This window comes from Zerene cesonia, chromosome 10, assembly GCF_012273895.1.
Source record: "Zerene cesonia ecotype Mississippi chromosome 10, Zerene_cesonia_1.1, whole genome shotgun sequence".
NCBI classification, from domain to species: Eukaryota; Metazoa; Arthropoda; class Insecta; order Lepidoptera; family Pieridae; genus Zerene; species Zerene cesonia.
Window position 1 is genome coordinate 4357699 of NC_052111.1, and position 27302 is coordinate 4385000.

Below are 27302 nucleotides of genomic sequence, written 5' to 3' on the forward strand. Positions count from 1 at the left end.
AATTTATTGATCACATATGTATTTAACACTTAAGATAAAATTATTCATCAATAATTCCTTACAATAATCATTGGCACATTATCACAAAACTTGTCAATGATCAGCTAAAAAATAAAATTCAGATATTATAAGATAGTACAAGAGTGAAATAATATATAAAGAACTAGTATTTGCAATTACTTTTAATAGCTTAAATATAAATTAGTTATAGGCAATAATTTGATTTTACTTATCACATACTAAATATTAATTTCAACGATGATGCGTATCTTTAATATGGATATGACAATCAGCAATCGCAGAAAAAAACACGCTACAAAAATATTTCTAAATAAACAAATATATGCACGTATGTGAAAAATAAATTAATAAAGGTATATTTTTAAACATTATATGTAGGTATCAAATGTTACAACACACTCTCATATTCAAAATATCTTAGTGCTAATCAATTCATAGTGATTTTAATGCTAGTAGCTATTCTTACAAATAAAGTACACTTTGGTAATCATTTCTAAATTAAATTATCAATTATATTTTATAAGTACATTGAGACCATAATTTTATTCGAATATTATTTAGTCCAGTTACAAAAGATTCCTTGATTTTAAGTATTTGAATTGACAGTTAGTTAAAGTACAGCTTATTTTTTGCAATTAATTTATATTAAAACCAATTTTAAAGAAAACCCCAAAAATAATTAATAACTAGAAGTGCTATCTGGCATTATTTTAAGATCCTCAATCCTAAAAGCATATCTACAATAGGACGGCTTTTGCATATTTCGTTCCTACATAGCTCTAAACTACAAAACTATTAGTTGAAAATGTATTTTTGACCATCTAAATTTGTATTGACTCTAGTTATAATACACTCCCATACTTATTTGGGGTCGACGCTTGTTGTATAGTTCTTTAGAGGTATTACTATCCTGTGAACTATCAGATAGCCAAGGGCTTTGACCAGGGGAAGTTTTGACTTTCCTCTTTCTCAGACTTTCTGTTGGACCAACGGTGGGTCGAAGTAATTGTTTAAAACGAAAAGGTCCATAGTCATCGTCCGAACTAAATATGGGTTTTGCGAGCATTTCTGGTGAGTTTCTTAAGATTTTCCTCAAATCGGATTCGGGATCATAAGCTGGGCTGTAGACGGGGCGCGGGGGCGGATCGGCCTTTTGTGACTTTTTCACGAGTTCTATTATTTTGTTGCTGTAAATATAAGAACATACATTAGATACTTAAAACGACTGCAAATAATTCAGAATACAATTTAATTACAACTGAGACTTGGAATAACTATTTGACTTTACTTTACAGTGCAAATTTACATTAAAGAAAAAAGTCGAGCGTATAATGACTTGTACATGAAGCAATAAATTTTAAACAAGAGACACTTCAGAGATATTTATAATTAACAATATCTTCAGGTCTTTTAAAGATAATGTTTTAGAAAATGCTTTTGTTGGAAAAGACTATGAGATGTTAAAACATCACAGAAAGGTAACGCCACCTGCCCTACTTTCTTGTAATTTATGCATGAGCTTTAGAGCTCCAGAGAAAAGTGTCGAAAGGTTGACGTAATTACATTTTTATAAGAGTAACTTTCTCATTTTGAAAAACATAACTCAGTTTTATAGCATCGTGAGATATCTGGTGATTAAAATTTAAAAGCTACGCTAACATTCTTTACTTGATTTTTTTTTAATTCGTCTAGACTGTATTAGGAAAGCTTACGTAAACGAAATTACATATTTTGTGTACGTAAAGAAACAGTCTATCTTGGATTTTCTCACTTTGAAGGCTTACGAATATTTTTTTACAGTAAAAAAGTAATGCATATATAATATTGTATCTACTAAAAGACTTCACTAGCTACTATATACAATCGAGGGAAGAAAAAAAAAATGCTCTATGTATATTAATAAGAAATGAAGCATACCCTTGCAATATTTCCTCACTGTATGCGTGCGAAAGAACAAACACAAATTAATATCACGGCCAATAGAATTTTATATCGCTTTCAGCATCATACCTGACTAGACCTCCACACTGCCTGTTGCAGGGCAGATTTTGCCGGTTCTGGTTATTTTGAAGTGGTTTCTCGACGCCATAATTTGGGTTTGAGGATCTGTGTTTTGTTAAAATAAATATCTATAAGACACATAGCAACCTATCAACTATATTTTTGATGGTATGAAGAAGGAATGGAAAGATGAAAAAAGATCTTACAATGAACACCACCCATTAGAATGTGCAACTCTTTGCAAATGGCTGTGAAAGTCTAGCAAACCATGAGGTTTCCGAGACTGTGACAGCCGTTATATACCTATATAGGTATATCGTTTATTAAAACCTCTTAAAGAGTGTTTGAAAGGATAAGCGTGGGAGGGAGTCTTTGTCGATTGGTAACTATAGAATATGGAATTAGTTAAATAGTTTGATAAACTAAGAAATTATTGGTACAATAAATATCTACTTTCCTGATAGAGGCATAACTAATAAGCTATCACAATTTTTTATTTCGATAACGTGATACAAACCTTTGATTTCTGAAAAGTGCCTGATTATTATTATCATCATAAAAATCGTTATTCCATGGGATACCGGGACTCACTAGAAATTCAGGCGACGGACTGTTCCACGTGTAAATAGACAGCATAAACAAAGTAATATGGAAATTAGTTATGAGATACGACTGTTATTATATGATAAAACAAGCTCACAAGAAAGTTTGTAAAATCTGAAAATAGGTTGCGTCATAATTTCCTTACCTCGATAGTCTACTTGCTTCTACTTCTATTTTGGAAGGTTGTCCTCTAATGATAGCTGGGACCAGTGTGAAGCCGGGCGGAGGACGATATTCTTCGGGAGGCTTACTGACTTCATTCAAACGAATCCCGGACTTATTACGACGAAGATTTTTGTGAATCTCCTGGTTTGTATTGTGAACCTGAAATTGAAGTATATTTAAGTAAATGCCGATATATACAAACAATTATTATTCATTATTTATGTGCTTGGCTCCTTTGTTAAATAATACTTGGAATTATATTTTTGGTAAGTGTTTCTGTTTTTGATAAACAATTGATGAAAACAATAGAAGAACGATTTGCATTACACATAGAAAAGGAAAGATTAATAAGATGTTTCTTTGTTAATTAAAACAATGTATTCTAAGAAAAGCCGTCAAATTACGAGCCAAAGAATGACTCAGCTAATTTTGTTTCTATTAGACTTTGTTCTTCGCGAGCGAGATGGGTAAAAGCGGCGCCGAAGCTGAAGCAGACATTCAAATGAGTGCCTATTGTATGGTCAATTATATGCCGCTCTGCCGGCAAAATGTCTCGACTAGATCTCCTTCCTCTATATTGAATTTTTATACTTCAGCTATTTGCCACGTAAGTTATTGTCGTGATATAACACATTATGTTTCTAATAAAATCGCCCAGGTTTAGATAGAAAAATCAAATTCAATTCCGAAGAAAATTGAGACGATACACAGGAGTAGGTAATAGAAGTATAGTGATGATTAAAGCAGCAACATACCCGTTCAGCGAATATCTGCAGTTGCGCCGCGCGCTCGTGCACCGAGTGCGCGGGTGGGGCGGGGGAGCGGGGCACGGGCGGCGCGGGGGCGCGATGCGGCGCGGGGCCGGGGGGAGGAGGCGCGGGGTGGCGTGGCGGTGGCGGCGCCTGACCCTTCTTCAGCTTGCGACGCGTGTTGTAACCGCGGTAGTCTATGAGGGGAATTAGTATCATTTTATGAGTAATGGTTGATTTCCATTGATGCAGTACAGATACCAGCGACACAGGATTCCGGTGCTGGATAGTCCGTGCCAGTGTCATTGAATCAAATATACCTACGTCTACTATCACATAAGTTTCATATTGTCTTCAATTCTCACACTTTTTCCCATATCATTATTTAAATGTGTAATAAATTACTACAATATATTAGTAGCTTTTTATATTATTGAGTAATAATTGACTAGTTTAAAATCCAATTCAGTAGGGATTACTTAAATTATTTTTAAATTACTTTTAAATTAAAATTAAATTATACTATAGTGAGAAACAGATGGATTTGTTTTTATCAAAGATAATAATTCATCCATGATTAGAGACATGATTTAGACTTACAAATATGAGTGTATATTGGAGACAATAATTAATAACATTGTCTATAATTAATAACAATTCTTTCACTCTGTCATTATTTAATAACAATTCCTTAACTTAAATAATAAAAAAAACTCATACTCAATGCTTTGCTGTCAACCATCTTGGCTTGGATATTTGTCACAGTGTAAACCTAGTTTTCTACTAGTGGAAAACATTCATTTGATATCGATATTGAGGGAGTTGTGAAAAAATATTTAATTCAACATTTTGTGGCGGCCGTTATCTTTGATCGATTTCTATACCCGATCACAACTAATTAACTTTTTAAACACTAGCACAAAACAAAACGTCATTCATCGGGTTTATCGTTCTTGCATCGGGTCAAAATATAAATGGACATGGAGTCCACATAGCGCCTTAAATCTCATTTCGGTACTATTAATTTCATCGTAATCCTGCTTCATATATCAAATTACATTACCTCAACTCTAATGATCTGTTTCATCCATATTTCATTTGTCAAAAGCGATTAAAACATTCTTAACCCATTTATAGCATTAAAACCTGTTTCGATATCTTAAAAATGTTCATTAAATTTAGAAATGCTTTGAGTCGACTGTATATTTGTACATTATTGTTGTCTTTTATTAGCAGGAGTCTCATTAATAAGCATCGTAAACTTATAAACGAATAGTTAATGTACATATACTTACGGCTTTGAATGATTACAGCTGCCTTATCGGATAAATTCTCTTTGTTATTGCTGCTCCTGTCGTTGTTCTCATCCGAAGTCATTTGCCTGAGCACCTTTGCTTTCATCATGGCTTTGTTCTTGTTCAATAAACCTGAAACAAATCATAAAGTATGTGCAATATTTACTTTATTGTTCACTGAAGAATTATGCTATTTTGTTTCCGTGGTTGTAAGTGAAAATGCTTCTTTAAAAATGTTTATTTTCTACCAACAGTAAAACAGAAAATGACAAGTTATAGGACAGTTCGTAAACATTGTGTAAACAATGTAATCAGTCACTTAACTTTAATACGATCCAATTTGAATGTACTTGTATATCTTTTCAACAAAATTAGCATATCTTTGATTGCCTACAATAAAGCTGAAAAAATTTTAAACAACCAAGACGATGGTACAAAGGGCGCGGTCAAATATAGTGTTTAGCAATATTACGGGTCTACAAATTGATTTGGTGAGATCGGTAAATTTAAAGTTCCATTTGGATCTAATTCATACTAAAGTAAAATAAATATTTTTACGTATTACATATACGTTTTTAATTATAATAAGAAGTAATCCTCTCACGGCTTAATAATTGGGATGGTTGTGTTTAAATTTGTTATGATCGTGATTGAATTACTGATGTAATCATATAGAGGTATGTATTATATATTGAAAATAAAAATAATTCAAATTGCTAGGGCACTAGAACAGCAAACACTGTTAATTATTGTTAAATTGCTATAGCTGCAATAGTGCACGCACGTGCTTTAAATTGGGTTAAAGTGTAGTAGTGTGTATAGTTTTAAGGTGTAGTTTAATATCATTATCCAGCTACTCCACTCATAGTACGAAACATAGTAACAATTATCATACCTTGTAATTCTATAAGAATTAGACTCTCATATGACAATAACAAAGTTATTATACCTTGTTGTTTCCTATCATCCTGTTCGCGCGTAAACTCCCTGGCGAGCAGCTGGTGGCGCTCCCGCTGCAGCCGCTTGCGTGTGAGCCAGCCGCGCACGTGGCGCTGCAGCGTGAGCGCCGACACCGCGAGCTGCGCGCGCAGTCGTCGGTAGCGCTGTCGGCCGAGCCAGCCGCGCACACGCGCTTGGACTAGCACAACTTTTCTTATCTGGAAGGTGAGTTCTATATTTATGCAAAGCGGTAAAGTTTCTTTGTGTGAACGCACTAATCGCAGGAACTACAATTCTTATACAAAAAATATTTCAGATTAAATAGTCTGTTTATGGAGAAAATTACACGTGAGCCGCAAAAAGTTTTTTTTTTCCCAGACACAGTGACCAAGTGAGCTGGAGGTTCGCCTGATGGTTATGTTATCATCACCGCTCACAAACGTTTACAGAGGTAGTGTGCTTTTAAGTGATGGGATGAGAAGAAAATTATCGGAGAAAGGTGAGGAAAAGTAAACGAACGTCCGGTTCCCCCACTCATCGTACGAAACACAGTATCATTTCAATACTACTATTTCACGCCGATCTTCTGGACTTCGCTATCTTCCGCGGTGCAAACTGGTGCAAACTGGTGCGGTGCAATCTACTAACGATTTATTACACTCATTAAAAAAAAAGAAGATCGTTATAACCAAATGTATGTTTATGTATCTATAAAGTTTCCACTGCTCATACCTCTTGTTCATAAATTCTGGCAAGAGTCTCAACATGATAATATTTGAGGAACACTTTTGATTTGCCCAGCGCCCATCCATCCATTCTCAGTCTTATTAATAATAAACGGCAAGTATCTCGATTTGGTTTGACTTCTTCATTATAACTAAATGCTAGGAATCCGTATCTGAAAAGAAACAAATTTGCAAATATTAATTATCATGACATTTTATGATGTGTCTATATTGTCTAAAAATAATGGTATGGTCCAAATTACCTCTTCAAAAAATCATCAAAAGTTAATCTATGCGAGAATCCATTCTGTCTTATCCTTATAGTTTCAAGTACTCCAGTGTAACGCAATTGCTTAAGAATTTTTGTTGAATCAAAATGTTTTGGAGATCTCGAATCGTTTGGTTTCAAACATCTGACGAACTGAGGTGTGCCGCTAACCATTTTCTGCAGAAGCTCCATCAAGGAATATCGGAAGTACGTTGCAACAGTCTGTTGAGCGCGGGACTGAGACGCAAGCCCACGGCTATTGAAGCGATCCTGAAAAATTAGAAATAAACAAATTTTATACTTACGCAATGAGAATTACTAACAAATATGAATATTTTACACTCAATGTATTTCAAATGCGTTTATAAGTTATTGTGCTCTAACGAAAACTGGTTATGACGGAAAAACAATAAATATACATATGAAAATGTTTTAAAATCATGTAACTTCGAAAAAATATTTAATATAATAATATGGATTTCCAATTGAATCTTACCCGAAAATCACCAGATAGAGGGCTGTCTAAAGTTCTGGTATCCAAGTCTCCTTGGAGCGGCGAGTACAAATTGCCAGTTTTCGTTATCGGACATTGGAATAGAAATCTTATGACATCGTATTGACTTTGCCTCATCAATTGCACAACCTCAGGTGGGAGGAAATTTCGATTCTTTTCCAAGAACCCGTCAGCTTGGTAAACAACGCGCCCGGCAAAGTGATGGATTGCGAAACAAATTGCATCAGATTTTGGTCGCACGTAAAATTTACTCTTTATATTACGATGAAATTTTTCTGCAACATAACAATAATGAAATTAAAGTAAATTCTGCTTTTATCTATACCTTATTTTTTTATTATTGATTAGTTATGTACATATGTTTATTAGATAAAATTTTAATTAGAATTTCTAATTTATAACCAATTACCAATAAGACTCCTGTCTGTTGATCGTGGAAATCGGCTCTCTTCATCAAGTAGCGCTAATAGGCCCATCGGTCGGGACAGAAGCATGTCCAAAACTGGTCTATTGTCTGAAAATTCTACGAGGTCTACTGGAACGCCTTCCGCCATGTACTCTTGTTGTTCCCAAGTGAATATGTGTTGGTTGAAATAATATTGGATTTGCTCGTTTGCAATATTTATACAGAGTTGTTCAAAGGAATTTCTTGTGAAGTTTTCGAAACCAAAAATATCTAATATGCCGATAGACAATTGGTCATTACTGTAAATAATTAGATTTTATTTCATGTAATTATAAAAACTACTGTGTATAACAAATAAAGCAATCATATATATATAACATGTATATCAAAAAATTGGCTTTATTATTAATTTTCAAGATACTACCATTAACGATGTTTCGATATTTATTAGTACAAGTTTGATTGTGCATCATACCTTTGTGGCCGATTATGGCAAAGCAGAGCATTGATTCTCTCAACAATCCTATCAAATGCTCTCGCATACAGGCCTCGTGCAGTGGCGTCTCTCGCTACCGCAGATTCGAAAGGTGAACAGTAGCGGGCGATAGTTTCCCCTTTCGTCACTACGCTGCTACTTGTTAGGCACTCCCGAAGATCTACAGTTTCCACTCCCAAAAGACAAGACGCTGAAAAGATATTGTGTTATATTGTAAGAAAAGTTTTGGTGTTAATATACATATGTCAAGTCGAGACATGCAAATAAATTATTAGAAAATTTATATTTGTTTTAACTTTTAAATGCATGTAAATGTTATTGATATTAAACTTTTAAATGCATGTAAATTTTACTGATATTTACGAAGTACTAGCTGCGTTCCGCAGTTTCACTCGTGTAATTCTGCATCCCGTAGGAATATCGGGATAAAAAGTTACCTATCTACGTACCAAATTTCATTGCAATCGGTTCAGTAGTTTTTGCGTGAATGAGTAACAAAAATACACATACGCATGCATCCATCCTCACAAACTTTCGCATTTATAGTAGGACTTACTGTCCGCCCCGGCGTCGCCTGTGGTACACAAATAACCTATAGCCTTCCCTAATAAATGGGCTATCTAACACTGAACGAATTTTTCAAATCATACCAGTAGTTCCTGAGGTTAGCGCGTTGAGCCAAACAAAAAAAAACTCTTTAGCTTTATGCTATAAGTATAGATATACCTACCCCTGTGTAATGGCGCTGTATCAATTATTGTCGCTCTGTTATCTGTGTTATCTTCCCCTGCTGTCTCTGCGAATTCAATATCTCCCAAGTGTAATATAGCAGCTAACATTTTATACAAAACTTGTACCTCGTCTTCGTGAAAGCCGACAACCTGAATAAGAAATGCTTATTACATAAAATACATATTATACACGCGACGCGATACAATAACAATTTACAATATTACTAGCATACCCGGCCACGCGTTTCTGTGGCTGAGTAATAATTAAAAATATTAAGATTATAAATTACTAGCTGCACCCGGCAAACGCTGTTCTGCCTTACTCTTATCATTTAGGGGTATGAAAAATAGATGTTGGCCGATTCTCATAGATACCGGATAAGCACAAAAAATTTCATCAAAATCGGTCAAGCCGTTTCGGAGGAGTATGGCAATGAAAACTGTGACACGAGAATTTTATATATTAGATTGTGATAATTAATCGAAATAAAAACAATCCTATATCTTAAGTTGGACCAAATTACACATAAAATGTAAAATTTCGTCAAAATCTGTTGAGTTGGTGAAGAGTTCATTGGGAACATACATCATGACACTGGATTTTTATATATTAAGATGTTACCTTAAAGGCTTGATTCAGTTGACGCCATCGGTACACATTATGTTCCCTATAAGTTACCGACAAAGGTTGTAAGTATCGATGTCTTGATTTGAATTGATCGTCCAGATAGAACTTCCTCCACCGCCCTTCGCTTTCAAGGCCATCATACAAGTAATAAAATACGTGAAAATTGCTTTCACCACTGAAATTTAAATAACATTATTAGTTAGTTAATAATATTACTCAGAGAATATAAAGACTTCAAAAATTTAATTTTAACTTACAATGCTTGGTGGACAACTCTAGATTGTTCTAAAAGATATACAGATATTCTAGCTCCCGATATCCTTCCCACTCTCATCATAGACAGATCTAAATATTTCCCGAATCGAGAACTATTTGCATTGATTCCAGTACGGGCATTACCAAATGCTTCCATTATTGGATTCACTTGAAGAATTTTATCTTGAAGGTTTCCACTTTGCGTCTATAAAAAGAGTAATAAATCTTTAGAAATCTAGACAGATTGAACAAGCAAAAATATTAAAATTTTGTAAAAGTAAAAGCATCTTTATCGAATACTATATTTGAAGTCAAACTTCTGATACCTTTGATAAATAAACAATTTGTTTTAATAATAAATTAGCAGATTCAGTCTTTCCAGCACCACTTTCCCCAGATATGACTATTGCTTGATGTTGCTTTTGATGCATAAGTGCTTGATGTGCTGCATCAGCTACAGCAAAAATATGTGGTGGGTTATCCGATCGACAGCGACCTTGATACGTTTCTTGACTCTGAAAATATTACTTAAAATGAATGAACCCACTAAATGAGAGTAATCCTTATACTATCGTTATTATTAAACGTTAATACCTTTAATGTATATATTCCTATATCAGTAAAAGGATTGACAGCTACTAATATATCTCCGATGTAAGTATAGATCTGATTCTGTGAATATCTCTTTTGTAATTGTTCAACGATTGCTTCTTCTGTAAGTACTTCAAGTGTGGCTAAGTCATCAGTGTACATTTTTTCTGGCTTCGCTTTACGGTGTGATTTTAGTTTTCCTCGTTTTGTTGTTGCTTCTGGAGCACGGCAATTCCTACCTTCAGCCCTTTGTCGTTTTATTTCAGCTTGAAGTTCTTTGCGAATCTGAAATAAATGAGTATGAATATTGAATATAAATAGGAACCCAATAATCCACATCAAGTGTACAGATTTTTCGGTCGAAAATATCTTTAAAAAATTACTCACTTTTTCCTCAAAACTACTAACTGCTAGTAGCAATGGGTGCTCCAATAATTCGCGTGCAAACGGCCTTTGGTTCATATCCTTTACCAAACATTCAGAAATGAAATCTGCAAGTTGTGCCGAAAACTGTTCTGGGTGGGACAAATTCGGAGGTGGGTTTCGTGGGATTTGAAATAAAGCCCTCATTGGATGCAGTCCAGACAGGGGTGGCTCTCCTTCAGCTAACTCTATAGCTGTGATACCTACAGACCACACATCACATCTACAGTCGTACGATTGATCTAATTGTTGTTCGCAAGCTATGACCTGGAATAATTTAACAAGAATGTAAGAGTGGATAATTTGCCTTTTTTAGAATGACAAATCCCGAGTTATTCGAAATCAGTAACGCTTACTTCAGGGGCCATCCAATAAGGAGTTCCTACAGATGTATTTCTTCTGGCAATAGTGGCAGCTAAATGTGACGATACACCAAAATCGACGAGCTTAACTTCGGCATTTTCGGTTAAAAGTATGTTGTGTCCTTTAACATCCCGATGCATGCACCGATGTGAATGTAGATGAGTTAATGCCCTCACTGTACCTCGGAGTACATATGCCAGCTGCGGTTCCGTAAGACTGGTGCCTCGTGCGCGCATTCCTGCACACAGGTCTGTGACAGATCCTCCTGTGCACAGCTGTAAATTAAACATCATTACTGGACCTCTGCATAGATAGTTAAATTATTATTCATTTTGTAATACTCACCTCCATGACGAACCATATTTGATCATCTTCAGGAGTTATGCCACGTTTTAAAAAAAGCCCATAAAATTCAGGGATGTTGGCATGACTAGATAGATCCCGAAAGACTAGGAATTCTTCTTCTATTTCTTCTATATTTTCAGCTATGTTTTCCAAAATCTGAAATGATATATTTTCGTACATTACATTTTCTACAAATTACATTACTCAAATAAATGCCAATATGGATTACATTTTAAAATATGTTGCTGTTGTATTGATGGTACCTAATTGAATAGACGTTTATATTTTATCGCTAAGGCCATCTCATAATATTATTATATTATATTGCAGGCAGCAGGACAATAAACAACTTGACCATTGACACAAAATGCTGCATTCATGTCGGTAGTTAGAATTACGAATTGTTTAATGACCTTGACACCAATGTCGGTGAGATAAGATCTACGCAAACCATAACTAGCGAGTTACATATAACAATACCTTTCATTTATAAGCTTTATTCAGATTCACTAAAGGTGTAAAGAATACAGTTCTTATATGAGATTTTTGGAAGTGGTGTTTTTTTTTAATAGACGATGTATGTAACGGATGGCGGTGGCAGTGATGTTATTTTATTTCCTTTTTTTTTAATGCCAAACATATGTTAATAAAAATAATTATAATTTAAACCTATCTATATATTATAGATGTGTTTCAATTATTTTCTTTTACTCCCGATTAACGGTTAAATCAATTTCGATAAAATATTATTATTTGAATTAATACGTTTAATTGGATTGCCTCCATAGATTAATTCAAAATACGGGTCTGAAATAGAAAAATCTAAACTGAGTTTGGAAGATTCTTAAAATTACAATCTTGCAAGTCAAAAGATTGACAAATCGTTTTACTTGCCTTTGTTTACCTTTTACGCAACATTAGGTATTGTAACAAGAGATTACATACAAACATTATGACAAGTACATTTTTGTAATCACAAATAAAATGAATAATTTTTGTTGATTAAGAAACATTCACAACATATTCGTGACTTTTTTATTTATAAATACATAGGACTGACTTTCAAAACTCTCAACTAGATATCTGTGCAAAATATTTGAGTCAATATGCTATTACATACCTTCGTGATAGAATGATAAATCTACAAGCAAGTTTCGCATTCTCTCATTTATTATAACATTAAATAAAAAACATTGGCGGATACTTCGGCCGGTTCGATTGGTTTGTATAGGATCAAAAGAAAATTCTTGTGTATGAAAGTGTCAAATAAAACAATTGCAATGGGTTCAGTATTGCTGCATTATACGTGCCTCGACGATGTATGGAATAAGCATTAGGTCCCATAGAGTAAATATCGTTGAAGAGAACATTTATTATTATAGCAATACGAATGTGTTTACCTTAACTGCCACCCGTTTTCCAGACTTTTTATCTCTGGCGCAGTAGACTTCCCCGTAAGTCCCTTCTCCTATAAGATCTTGCAAAGTGTATCGATCGGTAGGGTCTGCAGCCCTGTCGAGCTCCACGTGCTGTGACAGCCCTCGGTACGCCATTTCGCTTCTCATATTCGGTTCACATTGGTGAAAACTGAAATACAAAACAATATGTATAAGTACATTACTTCAATTCGCGTGGTTTGATTAGGGTTTTGTGGATAACTGCCAGAGCTATTGTTATAGAGTCAAAAAGGCGCGGTATGTTTAAAAAATCACACAGAAGACGGATTTTAATGTGGAAAGAAAGGATTTCAAAGCTATCATACGTTTTATAAAAGTAATTCTTTTATGGATGAATGAAAATGGTTAAGTGCTGTTTTGAGAAAAAATGTTTTAAATTTTTTGTTGAATCATTATCATTTACGCCAGCCCATCTGTTCCCACTGCATACCTCCTATGGGGATTCACGATATAATACACCCCGTTAGCCAAGTGCGAATTGGCAGACACATCGACAAATTCTTTATTCTTGTGAATGTCAATTTCTTCCATTCACTGTTTCGAGCAGTAGTGATGTGAATAATGTGGAGACGAATCGACAACCCTTTTTTTCAACTCTCGTCTGATGTCGAAGCCTTGACTCTTCCATTGAAATCCGAGGTCCAAACTACTGAGCTACAACTGCTCCATTTGAGTTTCTCATGAATGATACGTGTGAGCAGATAATTTACAGATAAATTTAATCTTTAAAAACGTCACACTAAAAAAATATATCTTATCAAGTTTTATGTATTTTCAACTTTATCGTGATGAAGTGTGTACTTGTACACTATATTATTATGCATCTAGTTCTAACTGCATATTATATTGTTTATTATTTTGCTGCAAATCTTGCTGCATAGATATTATGCTAAACCGCAATGTAGATAGACCACACCAAATTATAAAATACGAGAGTATGCGCGTTTCTTATTCGTGCTTATACAAGGAATTTTATTAAAAAAATTATAAGTGGAGCTCTTAATAGGAGTACTTACCTAATAATGGTAAGTATACACCGCTTAAATGATGAAGGTTTGCTTAGATTTATATTAATCTATTGCTTTACATTTAAATGACTTTCATGTGCATATGTAAAATTATGCCATTTTATATTTTATTTAAACTATTTTTATGCAAACTGAGGTATTACGCAGATTTAAATTGTTATTTATTCACCTAATTGACATTTCATTAGCATACAAATTTCGGTACTATAATACGTTAAAAATAATGTAGCTATAGCCATTAAATATTTGGTACGTACACATTGAAGATTTAACGGACTTTATTCTTGTATTGTATATCACGTACAACCGCAAACCAAATAAGTCAAAATCTTATATTACAGTTATGTTTAACGACCGTCACTCTTTTCACATCGCTTGCTCTTGCCCCTATTAATTTGATACTAATCTTTGAAATCTCAATATGGAGAGACTGATGTCATCAATAACGGCGAGTAATGAAATATGGATGCATGGATTAAAAATTATAATACAAAAGCATAGCATGCGGTGTATACTGTGCGTGCGCAAAGACATTTAAGTAAGTAATATACACGATACTTATAATTATTGTCATACAAAGCGATATACTATGTAAAGAAAACCGATTTAGGTAGGAAAATGTGTTTGGTTTGCATTAATGGTGTTCACTTGTGAAATGGTTCGTAACATGGATCTATCAGGTATACCGTATACAATGAAGTTTTTAATCGCATGCATGACGTTTATTTACGCCACACCTGTTCATTCAATCGATGAGTACCTAATGATTCGTCCATCAAACGACACCGGATATCCACGCTACAATAGGGTATGCAAATTTACTAATAGGTTTTTTTTTCATTATTGACCAACTAGCTGCGCCTCGCGGTTTCACCCGCGTATGTCCGTATCCCGTAGGAATATCGGGATAAAAAGTAGTCGTAAACTATCTACGTGCCAAATTTAATTGCAATCGGTTCAGCAGTTTTTGCGTGAAAGAATAACAAACACACACACCTTACAAATTTTCGCATTTATAACATTAGTTGGATAGGATAATATTGACCAACAATTGGAACTTGATTTTTATATGTGGATGCACTTTGCATAATAATATATGTACAAGTAATCTGAACATTAATTAAATTAGTACCTATTTATGCCTCTTTTACATGTTACAATAGACAGGAAATATAGGTCCATTTAGTTATCGATCTAGTAACTGTGTAGATAGAATACGATAGCCAGATTTCCTTCACTTATCCAAGTGTGAAGTTAACATATTAATTATCAATATTGAGTTCATAATATGCTGTCCTTTTAAAGTCAGGAAGCGTTATAAATGCTCGCTCGAGCAATTGAAATGTATCATTCGGAACTTCCTACTTATTACATTTCATATTTACAAAATGTATTTGTACGAAAAAAAGGTATCAACTATGTGAGAATGTCATGGAGTAAAGAACGCTGATGTAATATTCTGTAAACTGACTTTTATTTACAAGTACCTACGCTACAAATTGGTGTCACTTTTGTTTGATGGAGTGCCGGAATTTCGTAACCGTAATATGAATAGCAAATATGCTATCTGTACAGTTTATTGCATAGTGTGTAAATAGTGAAATATTTGGTAATGATCAAATAAACTTCTCTTCCGTAACGAGACATGTATTGAGATGTGTGCAATATATATTAAATTTCAAGAAACTTTACTTGAATTTTAACAAACTATGATGACGATGAAATTGAATTTATTTTTCTTATGATTATTTATTTATTTTAGGTTTCAATCAAACCTCTTTTTAGGAACCAATATTATTATATTGGTATTGTATTAATACTTCCACAAAAACCAAGAAAAAAAGTAAAGAATTAGTATAAAAAATTAACTTTTTAAGGTAATCAAGAATAATGTATCTACTATGTACTACCATTCTCGATTTCATGAATTAATATATACTAATATTATAAAGCTAAAGAGTTTGTTTGTTTGAACGCACTAGTCTCCGGAACTACTGGTCCGAATTGAAATTCTTTCATTGTTCGATAGCCCATTTATTAAGGAAGGCTATATATGTAGCGCGGGCGAAGCCGGGGCGGATGGCTAGTCACTTATAAATAATTTATCATTTTTACCTACTTTAATTTAATTCCTTTACGTAAACATAAAGTATTAAAAATTGCATGTGTTCATAACTAATGTAAAAAAAATGTATATATATACTTATTAATATATTGATTATCGCAAAACCGCAAGTACGTAGGTAAAGTGAATAGGTAGGTACCTTAATTACTCATCCTTCGTATAAAGAGCGTGAACTATTCTCGATGACTCCGTCACAACATGGACGTCATCGAATATTAATTGGCGCAAGTACACACAATAACGTAATGCATGCATTAAAATATTTTCATGCACATAGGCGTCTCGCTTGCTCGATGCCGATGGACGGACGAACGGATAGATGCGACACTTTCACTACTTCTTTGTCACGAATGTGTGGTACCGACAAATTGGCCGTTGTTTTGTATCGTGTTAAATTTGCTATACTGGAGCATATGCGCATTGCAATTTGTTTGGTAGATTACCAGACTAAGTATGTATGTTTATCTATCGATATTAAAGTGCTTGATGTGAGAAAAGTATTGAAATAATATTCGACATTGCATTAAAATTACGTCTGATTAAATTCTGTGAAATCACGTTGAAACTAGGTACATAGAAATAGTAGTATTCTTTGTCCAGACAAACAATACGTGCTATAACCACGTTTTACCACTTCCCATTCAAAAGTATTGTTGTTTTATCTTTCAATAACAAAATATTCTCAAATTCTATTCACAGTTTATTAAGATCATAAATGAAGAATACATGTTACAAATGTTCTCGTTATATGTAATTTAAATTATGGTAATTTTCTTCGGGAACAAAATTAGGTGAATAAACCACACATAATACACTATTAATATTAATTATTAATATCTTTTTAATAAAATAACTGCGTCAAAGGACAGCAATGGTCTATTCGTTTTTCCTTATAAGCAAAAGGTTTCAAATATTTTGGATAAGTTTAAAATTATGAAGTACTGAATATATCATGTACTTATAATATTGCTGTGTCAGCATGGTCGCCTGAACGTACGCAATTATTCCTAATCGAAGAAAATGTTTGAGCTATTTACCACAAATGGCTTGAATTCTTTAATCTCATTTCTCTTTGATTCTGCACGTACTCTTCAAGTATCATTAGGACTGACAGAAATATAAATGCAATTTTGAAATACATTAGTTAAGTACGTTGAATACAGGATATATTAAAACATAGTAAAAAGTACTCTGTGCCACTTTGTTTTTGTAAGTTGGATGTCAGGGAAGGTATTCAATATTACAATATAGGGGATTTTCAATAAGCACGGGCGAATTTTGGTGGTCTGGAGTGAACATCTCATGTGTAGCGTGTGACATCTGTCGAAAATATATTTACCCGATTGGCCGAAAGAATATATAATATGTAATATTTTTCGAGCGTATGTATGCATGTGACTATCTATGTATGTCTATTTCTTTGAACGACCAACAGCCCAAACAGCTGGACGGTTTTTACGTGGTGTCGTTTTAATCAACAGTATTGTGACTGGCGATCGCAAATAAGAGATATCAAAATAACTTAAAAGCCATAAGTCGGGTTTTTTGCTTTTCTAATAGAAATCTTGTTTATAATTCAGCCATTTAGACATTAGAACAAATGATTTGCATCTATGTCACAGGAAATGTGGTGCGGTACGAGATGGCCACAATATCTCATCCATAACCACCAGTGATTATTGCAATTAAACATGATTAAACCCTATGTAATTTCAATAATTTCTTAAAAATAAATATCTCTTTCGTAACGTGTAAAATTAACGTATAAAATTCATTAAGAAGTATTAATGTTACAACTATTAGTGGTTCGATTAAATAGGAACAGAGATAACGAATCTATCAAGAATGCTACTTACATAAATAGATTTTAATGTATTACATTCACTTTTTATTAAAAACTGGATGAAGTCGCACGTTTGTACATTTTTAAAAGCACATTATCTACTTATACCTACACGTACATAACTAGACTTTAGGCAAGAAGCCCTTTGACAGCTAGTAATCTACTTACTAAAGCTCACTAATAGTTTAATTCTCATCCAGGGCCATAGCATACGTAAATAGAGTGTAAATGTAATTTATTGTTATTTTTAATACGCCGTGTTTATTATAGAAATACACCTCTTATCTAATTAACTGAATGAGTGTAAGCCATCTCGGTGCTTTACTGTGCGCCATGACTGCCATTATTTCAGTGTTGCCGCGACTAATGTTGGAAGGGCCAATCTCTTTCAATAGTTTTAGCGTGACGATAACAACAATTGTTAATAATCGTCTTCAAAATAAACGTGAAGTTGAAAATTACTCTATCGTAATGGCGAGAAAGTAACACTTTCTAGTCACAATTAAGGTAAATAATAGCTTTCAATTATCGATAACAACGACTGTGATGTATCACTAATGAATAACATCAAAAATAATACTAAAAAGTCACATAGACACACAGCTATGGGATTTGTTAAATCTGCATGTACTTATAAAAAATATATTTTGCATTCAATATGCATCAATCTATACATATATAGCATAAGAGTGGTGGATAATATACATAAGTACTTAAAAACAATTAGTTAGTATGGTTTCCAAATTGGAATGTTATGAAAAATACTATTTACTTACTATTGTGCTTAAAATGAAATTTGAAATATACGTACAATACACAATGAGAGACAAATACTAATTTAAATAAAATAGTTCAATAAAATCCAATTTATTTAATGTCCAAAATAGTTTTATAGGACAAAACAGAAAATAAAATGTTAAACTAAAAAACAATACGAGTCAACTCGCTGTTGAAAAATAGAAAAATAAAAGCTAAACATATTATTATTATAAAACAGAGAAAGTAGTTATTCCATAATATATGGGGAATGTTTGAAAGTCGTGAATTTATATATGGTAACACTAGAAACAGCGATAAATGGCATACTAACATGCCTACACCAGCTCCAAACCTGTTGACTATTAAATTTAATTCGATAAGCGATTCGACAATAATTAAATGTAAAGATAACTTTTACATATATGCAGATAGAACCGCAAAACTCTTCACCTCCATGTTATTTTAGAACTAGAAATGTTCATTAACGCATCAATGCGTGAAATATTCCTCATAGAATCAATTTATCTTATCAGCCCGGTATCCCGTTGTGAATCGATTAATAGTAACGGCGAGGAGTGTCACGGTTTTTGCAATAAAACGTTTTTCAACATTGTTCACAGAGTTAGCATATAGAACGCATGTTGCACTCGATACATGTATTATAGTTTCCACGCAAATCCGATTGTATGAACAGAAATTAATACTTTCATGATTATAATAAAAAGAGAAGTACCTAGGTAGTATAATCATTTCATATTTCATTAATTTTATAGCTAGTTATAAGTACTTACTAATAGATATTACTATAATATCAATTAAGTCACGAAAGTCAGTGAAAATTGCATTAAATCCTACTAGTATTATAAATGCGAAAGTTTGTAAGGATGTGTGTGTGTGTGTGTGTGTGTTTGTTACTCTTTCACGCAAAAACTACTGCGGTTCAGTAGTTTTTGCAATGAAATTTGGTATGTAGACAGCTGAACAACTGGAATAACATATACGCAACTTTCTATCCCGATATTCCTACGGGATACGGACTTACGCGGGTGAAATCGCGGGGCGCAGCTAGTAATCTAATAAATTTCACAATTTGAAGAATAACAGAAGATATCCTCGACAGTCAAAGTATCATTCGTCGTTCGTTTAGTCGAGGTAGATTATGTTATTTAAATTTTGTTCTGAGCTTGCAGAAACGTTATTAACATATTTTTATCAAAGTCCCATAAATATATGCATCGTGTTGAAACATCCCAGAATAATATTAGAATCTTAACGGAACCGTAACTTATTCTGCTCAGAAATAAAAATACGTTTTATAAAAGCAGTCTAACATTATTTAAAATTATAAATAACATTGTGGAAAATCTTATAAGATTTTTTAGTTGACATTGTCGTTTACCAAAATGATGATCAGGCCATGTTATATATTTATATTGTACTAGCTATGCCGCGAAAGGAAGTACATATTTCTAAAGTTCATGTGTCATGCTGGTATATAAACTACATCTCTGCCAAGTTTCATCACAATCCGTTCCGTGGTTTTAACGTGAAAGAGAAACAAACATACACGCATCCGTATATCGTCACAAACTTTCGAGTCTATCAATTATAATATTAGTATGAAGGATTGTATATTTTGCAATAATTGCAAATAATAAATAAATATAAATGAGAGTCAAATTAACTATTTAAGAACCTGCATTGATTTTCCTCAATTTTGTAACGAATTTAGTCGAAACCCATATCTCATGATTGTAAAAACAAACACGTGTTCCCATAAATCCGTAAGGTTTCATCCTCACGCACGACTATGGATTCATATTATTTCCACATTACAGCTTGTAACGTGAATCGAATCCAGACGCAATGTCACGATCAAGACTAATCTGACCATGACTTTTCCTGCACGTGATTACAGAACACACGAAACAGTATTTAGATATCCAGACACGTTTTCATAATCGAATTATGAAAGTCTTAACAAATTTTTGTGGCGCTTACAGTCACAATTTATATGCTAAATTATAATGTACAGCTGTTTAAAAAGCGGAGACTGCAGATTTGGAAATATTGGCTCAGAATGTTTGATTTTTTTAACAATAACAACAGATCAATTTTCATAATCTGTCCCTGTGACTCTATAATTAAAGTTAAAAGTTAATAAGTTTGGTAACACAACCCAATTCACAATGGTAGGTACAGCGTAATTGATTATAAATTTTAATTTTCTGTATTATGTAATTGACCTCAATTTATATTATATAAACTATTAATAGGTGTCGATTAAAATAAAAAATGTTCTTTCTTAAATCTAATCTCTAGAGATTTTTCCTAGCCATTTAATTATAAAGTTTATGATCCCAATCAATTCGCATTAAAACAAGCAATTAAAATTATATAAAAATGCAGATAATTAATTATGCCAGCCAGTTTAGCATTAATTTTCGTAAATGCTTCTGACAATAAGACATATCATATGATTAGGAGACTTTGATAGTCATAATGTTGTGATTACCGCACAATCCGTTAGGTTAAATACTTTTTAATTTAAATTCTTAGTGATTAATATGAATAAATTATTTCAATACGACCTTTGAAATGATTAAACATATATAAGAAAATATCTTGTAATAGATGCTATTTTGTGACGGTTTTGTGTAAATAAGTTTATTTCATTATGTTGAAATTATTATTGAGAACTAGTCTCAATACAAGATTTCTTCGCGTTTTCTTATTCTTTATACATAGTTTTCTATATGTATTAAGATTTAAGACTATTCAATTATTTATGATTAAATGAATGCAGTAAAAATGTGCCATCAGCGTGAGTCATGCCTCACTACATATTGATTGGCACACAAAATACATCAATGACAACATACAGAGTCCGACTGTGAGTCTGGTTATTGTTCTGTGCTATATAGAGCATGCTTATCATACACACCATAACCATGTTGTTGCAAAATCAACCTGACGTTTCAATATATTCTCCTTATCGTAACATGTAACTCTCCAATTCAATATTGTAATAAATTTAAAATAGCATGTAGAAATTTGAAAACCTTTATACAAATGGTTAACATTTTCCGTAAGTGGCTGTATAATAATGTAGTTAAACACATTACGGCGTAAACGAGTTTAAAAAGCATATGGATTATGCAATTTGTATATTTTATTTTCATTTCTATCGGTTAATGATCAGTATTGCTTATCTAGTATCAACTTAATGTTCTTGTTATGCAAGAGATATCATTAATTAATATTCGAGAAGAGTCGTGAAGGAAATGTTTTTGGTTTTATGTCAGTTTCCCCTTTTCCATCTTTGATTTATTCAAATTCAATACTTCCAATACAGAAAACAAGCCCTAGCTACAACGGATGTTTATTAATTTCATTCGTTTTAACATGGATGAATTTAAATTATAATAACCAACGATTGTTTAGTTTCGTCGTTTTGTTGTGCTTCGTGTTTTTATTCACCTCGCATAGGAACACTAATAATACGTTTACTGACTCTGAGCGTGATCTTTTTTTTCATCTATTCTTAGGTATACCTTATAATTAAACGTTTGTAAGTGCAACTTACTCTCAGGCTAATGTTATGTTATGGCTAAATTACATTTGAATTACAAGTTAATGATAGTATAATTATGCTGTGCTAAGTATAAATGTGATGAAATTATCTTATTGAATCATATGATATATTTATCTATCTTGTAAAGAGAAAAGGTTTGAAATGTTGTTTGCATTGAATAGGCTCCGAAACTACTGGACCGATATTTAACATCATTTAATAATAATGAAGCTACATCTTTATTCATCATTGAGTATCAATTTGATGTTAAGGTTGTGCTTTTCTTAGTTCTATTAATACATATATTTCATATGGTATATTACTTAGCGATTCTTCTATAACAACATGAAATATTCATTACAATTTCTAAAACCAATAACCCTAATGTACCTTTAAGCTGATGTGTAAAATACGTTGATCAAATAAATAGTGGTTCACATACTTATCCAAAAGTGAAAAAAACTTTGAAAACGATCCATTAGTTCTTGAGATAGACGCATTCAAACAAAAAAACGCTTTAGCTTTATATTATTTCTTTAGATTTCTGATAAAATAGCTTAATGAGTCTCAAGCAATCAGGTTGGCGAGGCTCTATCGCTATTTAAGCAAATAGCGACAGAATTTGCATACATTTTAGAACGAACTAGTTTCTAACAATAAGGTTATAGGTCATTTCCGTGAATTAGAAACCGTGACAAACGGAGACTTGCTTCGACGTTGACCCATTGTCACTCCCTACCGCTTCTATTTACACAGCATAAATATAAATAAGTTATGAGATTCTTCATTTTACTTATTACGTTTCTACCTAATGTTAATGGATACTTAAGATGCCCGTTTATCACGTAATATCAAATAAAAGGTGTCATCTGTGTGTGTATAATATTATTATGGTACGGTATAATTATTAGAATGTGGTTATGTCTTTTCAGGCTATCTAAATAAACCTAATCCAATTCCTATCATGTGTGTAGTTAGGTATAAGATTGTTGGACTCTGTTTTACAAATACAAAAAGCTGAGTTTTACATCGATCGTATGATTTATTTTGAATAATAATATAGTATTACTATGCCGGGAAACGGTAAACCTACCAGGGAAACCAGACGGAATGCTAGTATTTAAAAACAGCTACAATTGCTTATCTAAATGGGAAAGGTCTAGATTCTTTTATTAGTTACGAAAGTTCAGCTTGCAAACTCGTGTGCAAAATTTCATCATAAATTTCATCACGAGTCGGAATATTCTTCAACTCTTTTATATAATGTTACAATAACAATTAAAATTTGTGTTAATAGCAATGGTTTCGGCTAATTTCTTCGAAAGGATTATGCAAATAAATATTTTCTAGTTGAGTTGAGTGAAATCCTCGATTGGCTTAGAGCAACGAGGTCGATCTTGCAATTGTATAGACGCATCGTTCGCTCTGATTGACAACTGCCGTGACGTATCGATGCTGGGCCATTTCACGCGACCGCAACCAATGAACAAATTAAAACAGTCTTTACCGCATTAAATACGAAGCGATTTAGAATGTTTCTGTTAAACTCGTCGTTTTGTGAAAATTCAATGCACATGAGTGATGTCGCACTTGGACAATTAGATGCGGAAGAGACAAGCGAACGATCATGCTAACCGTCACTCGGTTTTCTTCCGTTGTGCTTTTTATATGAGCTCTCATCTATAGATTATGTTAAACCGTAAATGTCGGTAAAGATTCATCGTAAAAATTTTGTATATATTAACATTTTAATATCCTCTTTGTTTCCATAATATTTACTTTAGAATTTACCTACCTGGTACCTATTCCTGAGTGAAGATAGATAATATTCCAATCAAATGAAATTAAAATTATACCAGTTTTTATTATTATCATGTATGCAATTTACCTATATGGTGGTTCAGTGTGTCATTCAGTTGAACAATACTGGGAGTCTAGTTAAGAAAATCATGATGGGAAAATAGCAAAACAATAACTTCGAAGCAAAGAATACTCCCTCGTCTGTATGACGAAGGTAAAAAAATTTAACCGTACCTACGAGTACATGCGATTGTATTAGTTCTTGGATGATAATGATCTTTTAATAGTGAGCGTGAGACATTCATACATCAGTCATGTCAAACAAAATGAACAGTGATTTAACCTAATGTTTTCTTTGAGGTAGGCTGTGGGGATATAAATATAAGACTATTTACTATATTTTTTTATGCATAAAATGTTAAAAACAAATTTGTTGTTATTATGAACATATTATGCCAATGTTTACTTTATGCTTTCCACACTTGCTATTAAATTGAAATTTAAAAAATATGAACGTATATATTACATACTAATTAATTTTACAACTTTCAGGTTTTTTATTATTATATAAAGTTTGTTTGCTTGTATGAACGCACTAATCTCATGAGATAGTTCCTAAACTATTGGACCTATTTGGAGAATGTCTTTGAATATGGCACAGAAAAAGTTTATGATCCGGGAAAGGACAAAGGATACTTTTAACCCTTAAAATCTAACATGTGGGGAGAATCCATCCAAAACCGGGCAATCATGCTGGCGGAAAGCTAGTATATAGATTAAACTCATCATTAACACATTGTACACTGCATATTAAAGACATTTATTAATACAAATTTAAAATACCAAATGCGGGGAAGATGCATAATAAGGTGAAGACTTAATTGCCAATTAAAATTAAACTGTTAAGTAACACATTATATATTACCGCGCCATTTAGCTATATTATTATCTCAAACGTTTTTATGAATTGTTTGTTTCTGTTGCGTCTTTTATGTTTATAAAATATTAAAGTTAGTCTATAAAATATCTGTCTAGCGACATAATGCATTCAATAGTTACCGTTATCAAAAAATCTATATTTGTCATTTTATATACCCATTTCAGAATAGAATTTTAATTGAAGAAAATTAAGAAAATCAGCAGGAAATAATAGCTTGCTATTGTGTTTCGTACGGTAGGTGGGGGAGCCGGAGGCCTATTTCCTTCTCCTCGGCCTTCCCGGTCCATTCCTTCTTTCCATCCGTCATCAATCCTTTCCTTATCCCTTATCCCTTAAAAGCGCTCAGAGGTCTGAGCCTCTACGAATGTTCATGGGCGGCGGTGATCGTTTACCATCAGGCGAACCACCAGTTACACCAGTGCCCACTATGACAGAAAAAAAAAAATAGTAGGAGAATGATTATTACTAAGTTTATTATTATGCAATGCAATGAAAGTGTATGAAAGTAAATCTTTTCTTTCTAGTTTAAAACATTGAATCACTAAATATGAAACAACAGCATATTTTGTTATATTTAAGGTAAAAATATGGAATCTAGATGGAGTCTGTTCGATAAATTCATAACTACTGCACCGATTTTAATTCTGTTTTCACCAATGGATAGCGAGGTTCTCGAGGAAGGTTAGTATAGCTATAATTTGTAAAATTTTAGACAACAAGAGCGAAGGCTCGGGCAGAAAGCTGGTAGAATATAAAAATAAGATAGGTACCTTCTTGAATGATTGCAACAATCTTTATCATAACCTTTCAAACATTTTAGTAAAACGATTAAAGATTCAGAGGAAAAAAAATCAAATAAAGATAATGCAAAAATTTTATTATTTTGGTTCTACCTGATTATGACTCATGGCCATGAGAGCCAAAAGTCACGACTCTTACCTACCTACCTAGGTATTTCAAGGATATTCTGCTGTTTGAAAATTTTAATAGTTTTTATTACATACACTGTAATATAGTCTATATGCTTATATGCTTAAGGTTTGATAGTCGCAGATTACGTACGTTATTGAAAACACATAAATCGAAGAATAAATTAATAAAATCCATCATCCAAAAGGAAATAAAAAAAATAAATCAGCCTTATCTAAATATCAAGATCAAAATGAGATATTTTGCAATGAGGTTTAAAGTGGTATGTTTTGGCATACCTACGTAAGCCAAGAATTTTTTTTTTTGTTTTTATCTTATAATCTTTCTTGAATACTAAACCTTGAGGGAGCAAGTTACTCGCGTACTTTTATAGGTACTATTTATTGTTTGCTGACGCTCTGGCTGAAGTACTTAGTTTCTGAACTAATTATGGTTTATAGTACGTTTATATTCTATAAAAAGATTAATGAAAATTTATTTAGTTATAAAATCATTTAACTGTAATATATATTTATAATTAAAATACGAGGAAAACAATACACGAGTACTAGTAATAAATACAAAATAATTGTATTACGCATTTGTTGCCGGGTAGGACGATCCATATTTCATGAATGTAAACAAAAACTCACCCACGGAAGTAGTATGATATGGATGGCCAATATACACTAATTGCTTTAATAAACACACGGAAGTCACAAATCCACAATAGTTTTTGTCGTATCGGATTAAAGTTCTAAGTTACCGGCATTTTCGTTCGCGGAGTACGAAGCGAGCGCGCGGCGGCACGGTCACAGACATGTGAAATCAGCTGTGGCTGTGGCTAACGGGACCTCGCCCCTCCCGCGCACTGCCGCATAGCAGATAAGATAATAATTATTCTATTTATTTACGGATAAATCTATATCACACTTTTCACGTATGTAACGTGGGAATTGAAGCCAGATCGAATACCTGTAGTTCGTATACGTTTGTTGGTCTGTAAAATTAGCTAGATTCTCATCTACCCACAAGTAAATATGTACTTCTACTCGACGTTCCCAAAAGCGAGAGAGGTTCTCAATTCAATTGTATTGTTTATTTTTTTGATCTTGCTACTCATTCTTGCAATCTTTTTTTTTTTTTGATAGGACATTGTTATCATTTGGTTGTATTTGAGATTCTGGAGTGTTACCACTGGACGTTGGTAATTTTTTTGTAGAAAAGAATTATTGTTTATTGAAATGACGGTGGGTATTTCAGGTACCTATGTTTAGACTATTTTGTATTTTTATTTTTTGTTTTCTATTCCATTACATATTGTAAACAAACAAAAATATTAAAAGCTA

At 33.0% G+C, this 27302-nt stretch overlaps 1 protein-coding gene across 5 annotated transcripts; it reads right to left on the bottom strand.

The window, feature by feature from the left end:
* On the bottom strand, positions 1-26808 carry LOC119829544 (myosin-IIIb-like). Of its 5 annotated transcripts, XM_038352101.1 has the most exons (23): positions 26607-26808; positions 12919-13105; positions 11519-11674; positions 11167-11448; positions 10775-11077; positions 10391-10672; positions 10123-10311; positions 9799-10001; positions 9536-9716; positions 8913-9063; positions 8162-8372; positions 7690-7985; positions 7263-7555; positions 6762-7036; positions 6506-6671; positions 5784-5991; positions 4835-4966; positions 3546-3736; positions 2771-2949; positions 2540-2632; positions 2032-2127; positions 1939-1956; positions 1-1208 (listed from the first exon to the last, which is right to left on the bottom strand). In XM_038352101.1, the coding sequence occupies exons 2-23, from the start codon at positions 13081-13083 to the stop codon at positions 860-862; spliced, it is 4419 nt and encodes a 1472-aa protein (XP_038208029.1). In that variant the 5' UTR covers positions 13084-13105; positions 26607-26808; the 3' UTR covers positions 1-859. The 5 variants fall into 5 exon arrangements, with proteins under 5 accessions (XP_038208029.1, XP_038208032.1, XP_038208033.1 ...); XM_038352104.1 differs by lacking the exon at positions 2540-2632; XM_038352105.1 differs by lacking the exon at positions 2032-2127.
* Between the last annotated feature and the right edge of the window lie 494 nt (positions 26809-27302).

Bases quoted from the DNA above. Each gene is read 5' to 3' on its own strand.
- LOC119829544 (XM_038352101.1), bottom strand. From the start codon at position 13,083: ATGAGAAGCGAAATGGCGTACCGAGGGCTGTCACAGCACGTGGAGCTC. The intron at 7,556-7,689 runs GTAATTGGTTAT...GTTATGTTGCAG, and splicing joins AACAGACAGGAGTCTTATTG to AAAAATTTCATCGTAATATA. The intron at 2,633-2,770 runs GTAAGGAAATTA...CACGTGGAACAG, and splicing joins GAAGCAAGTAGACTATCGAG to TCCGTCGCCTGAATTTCTAG.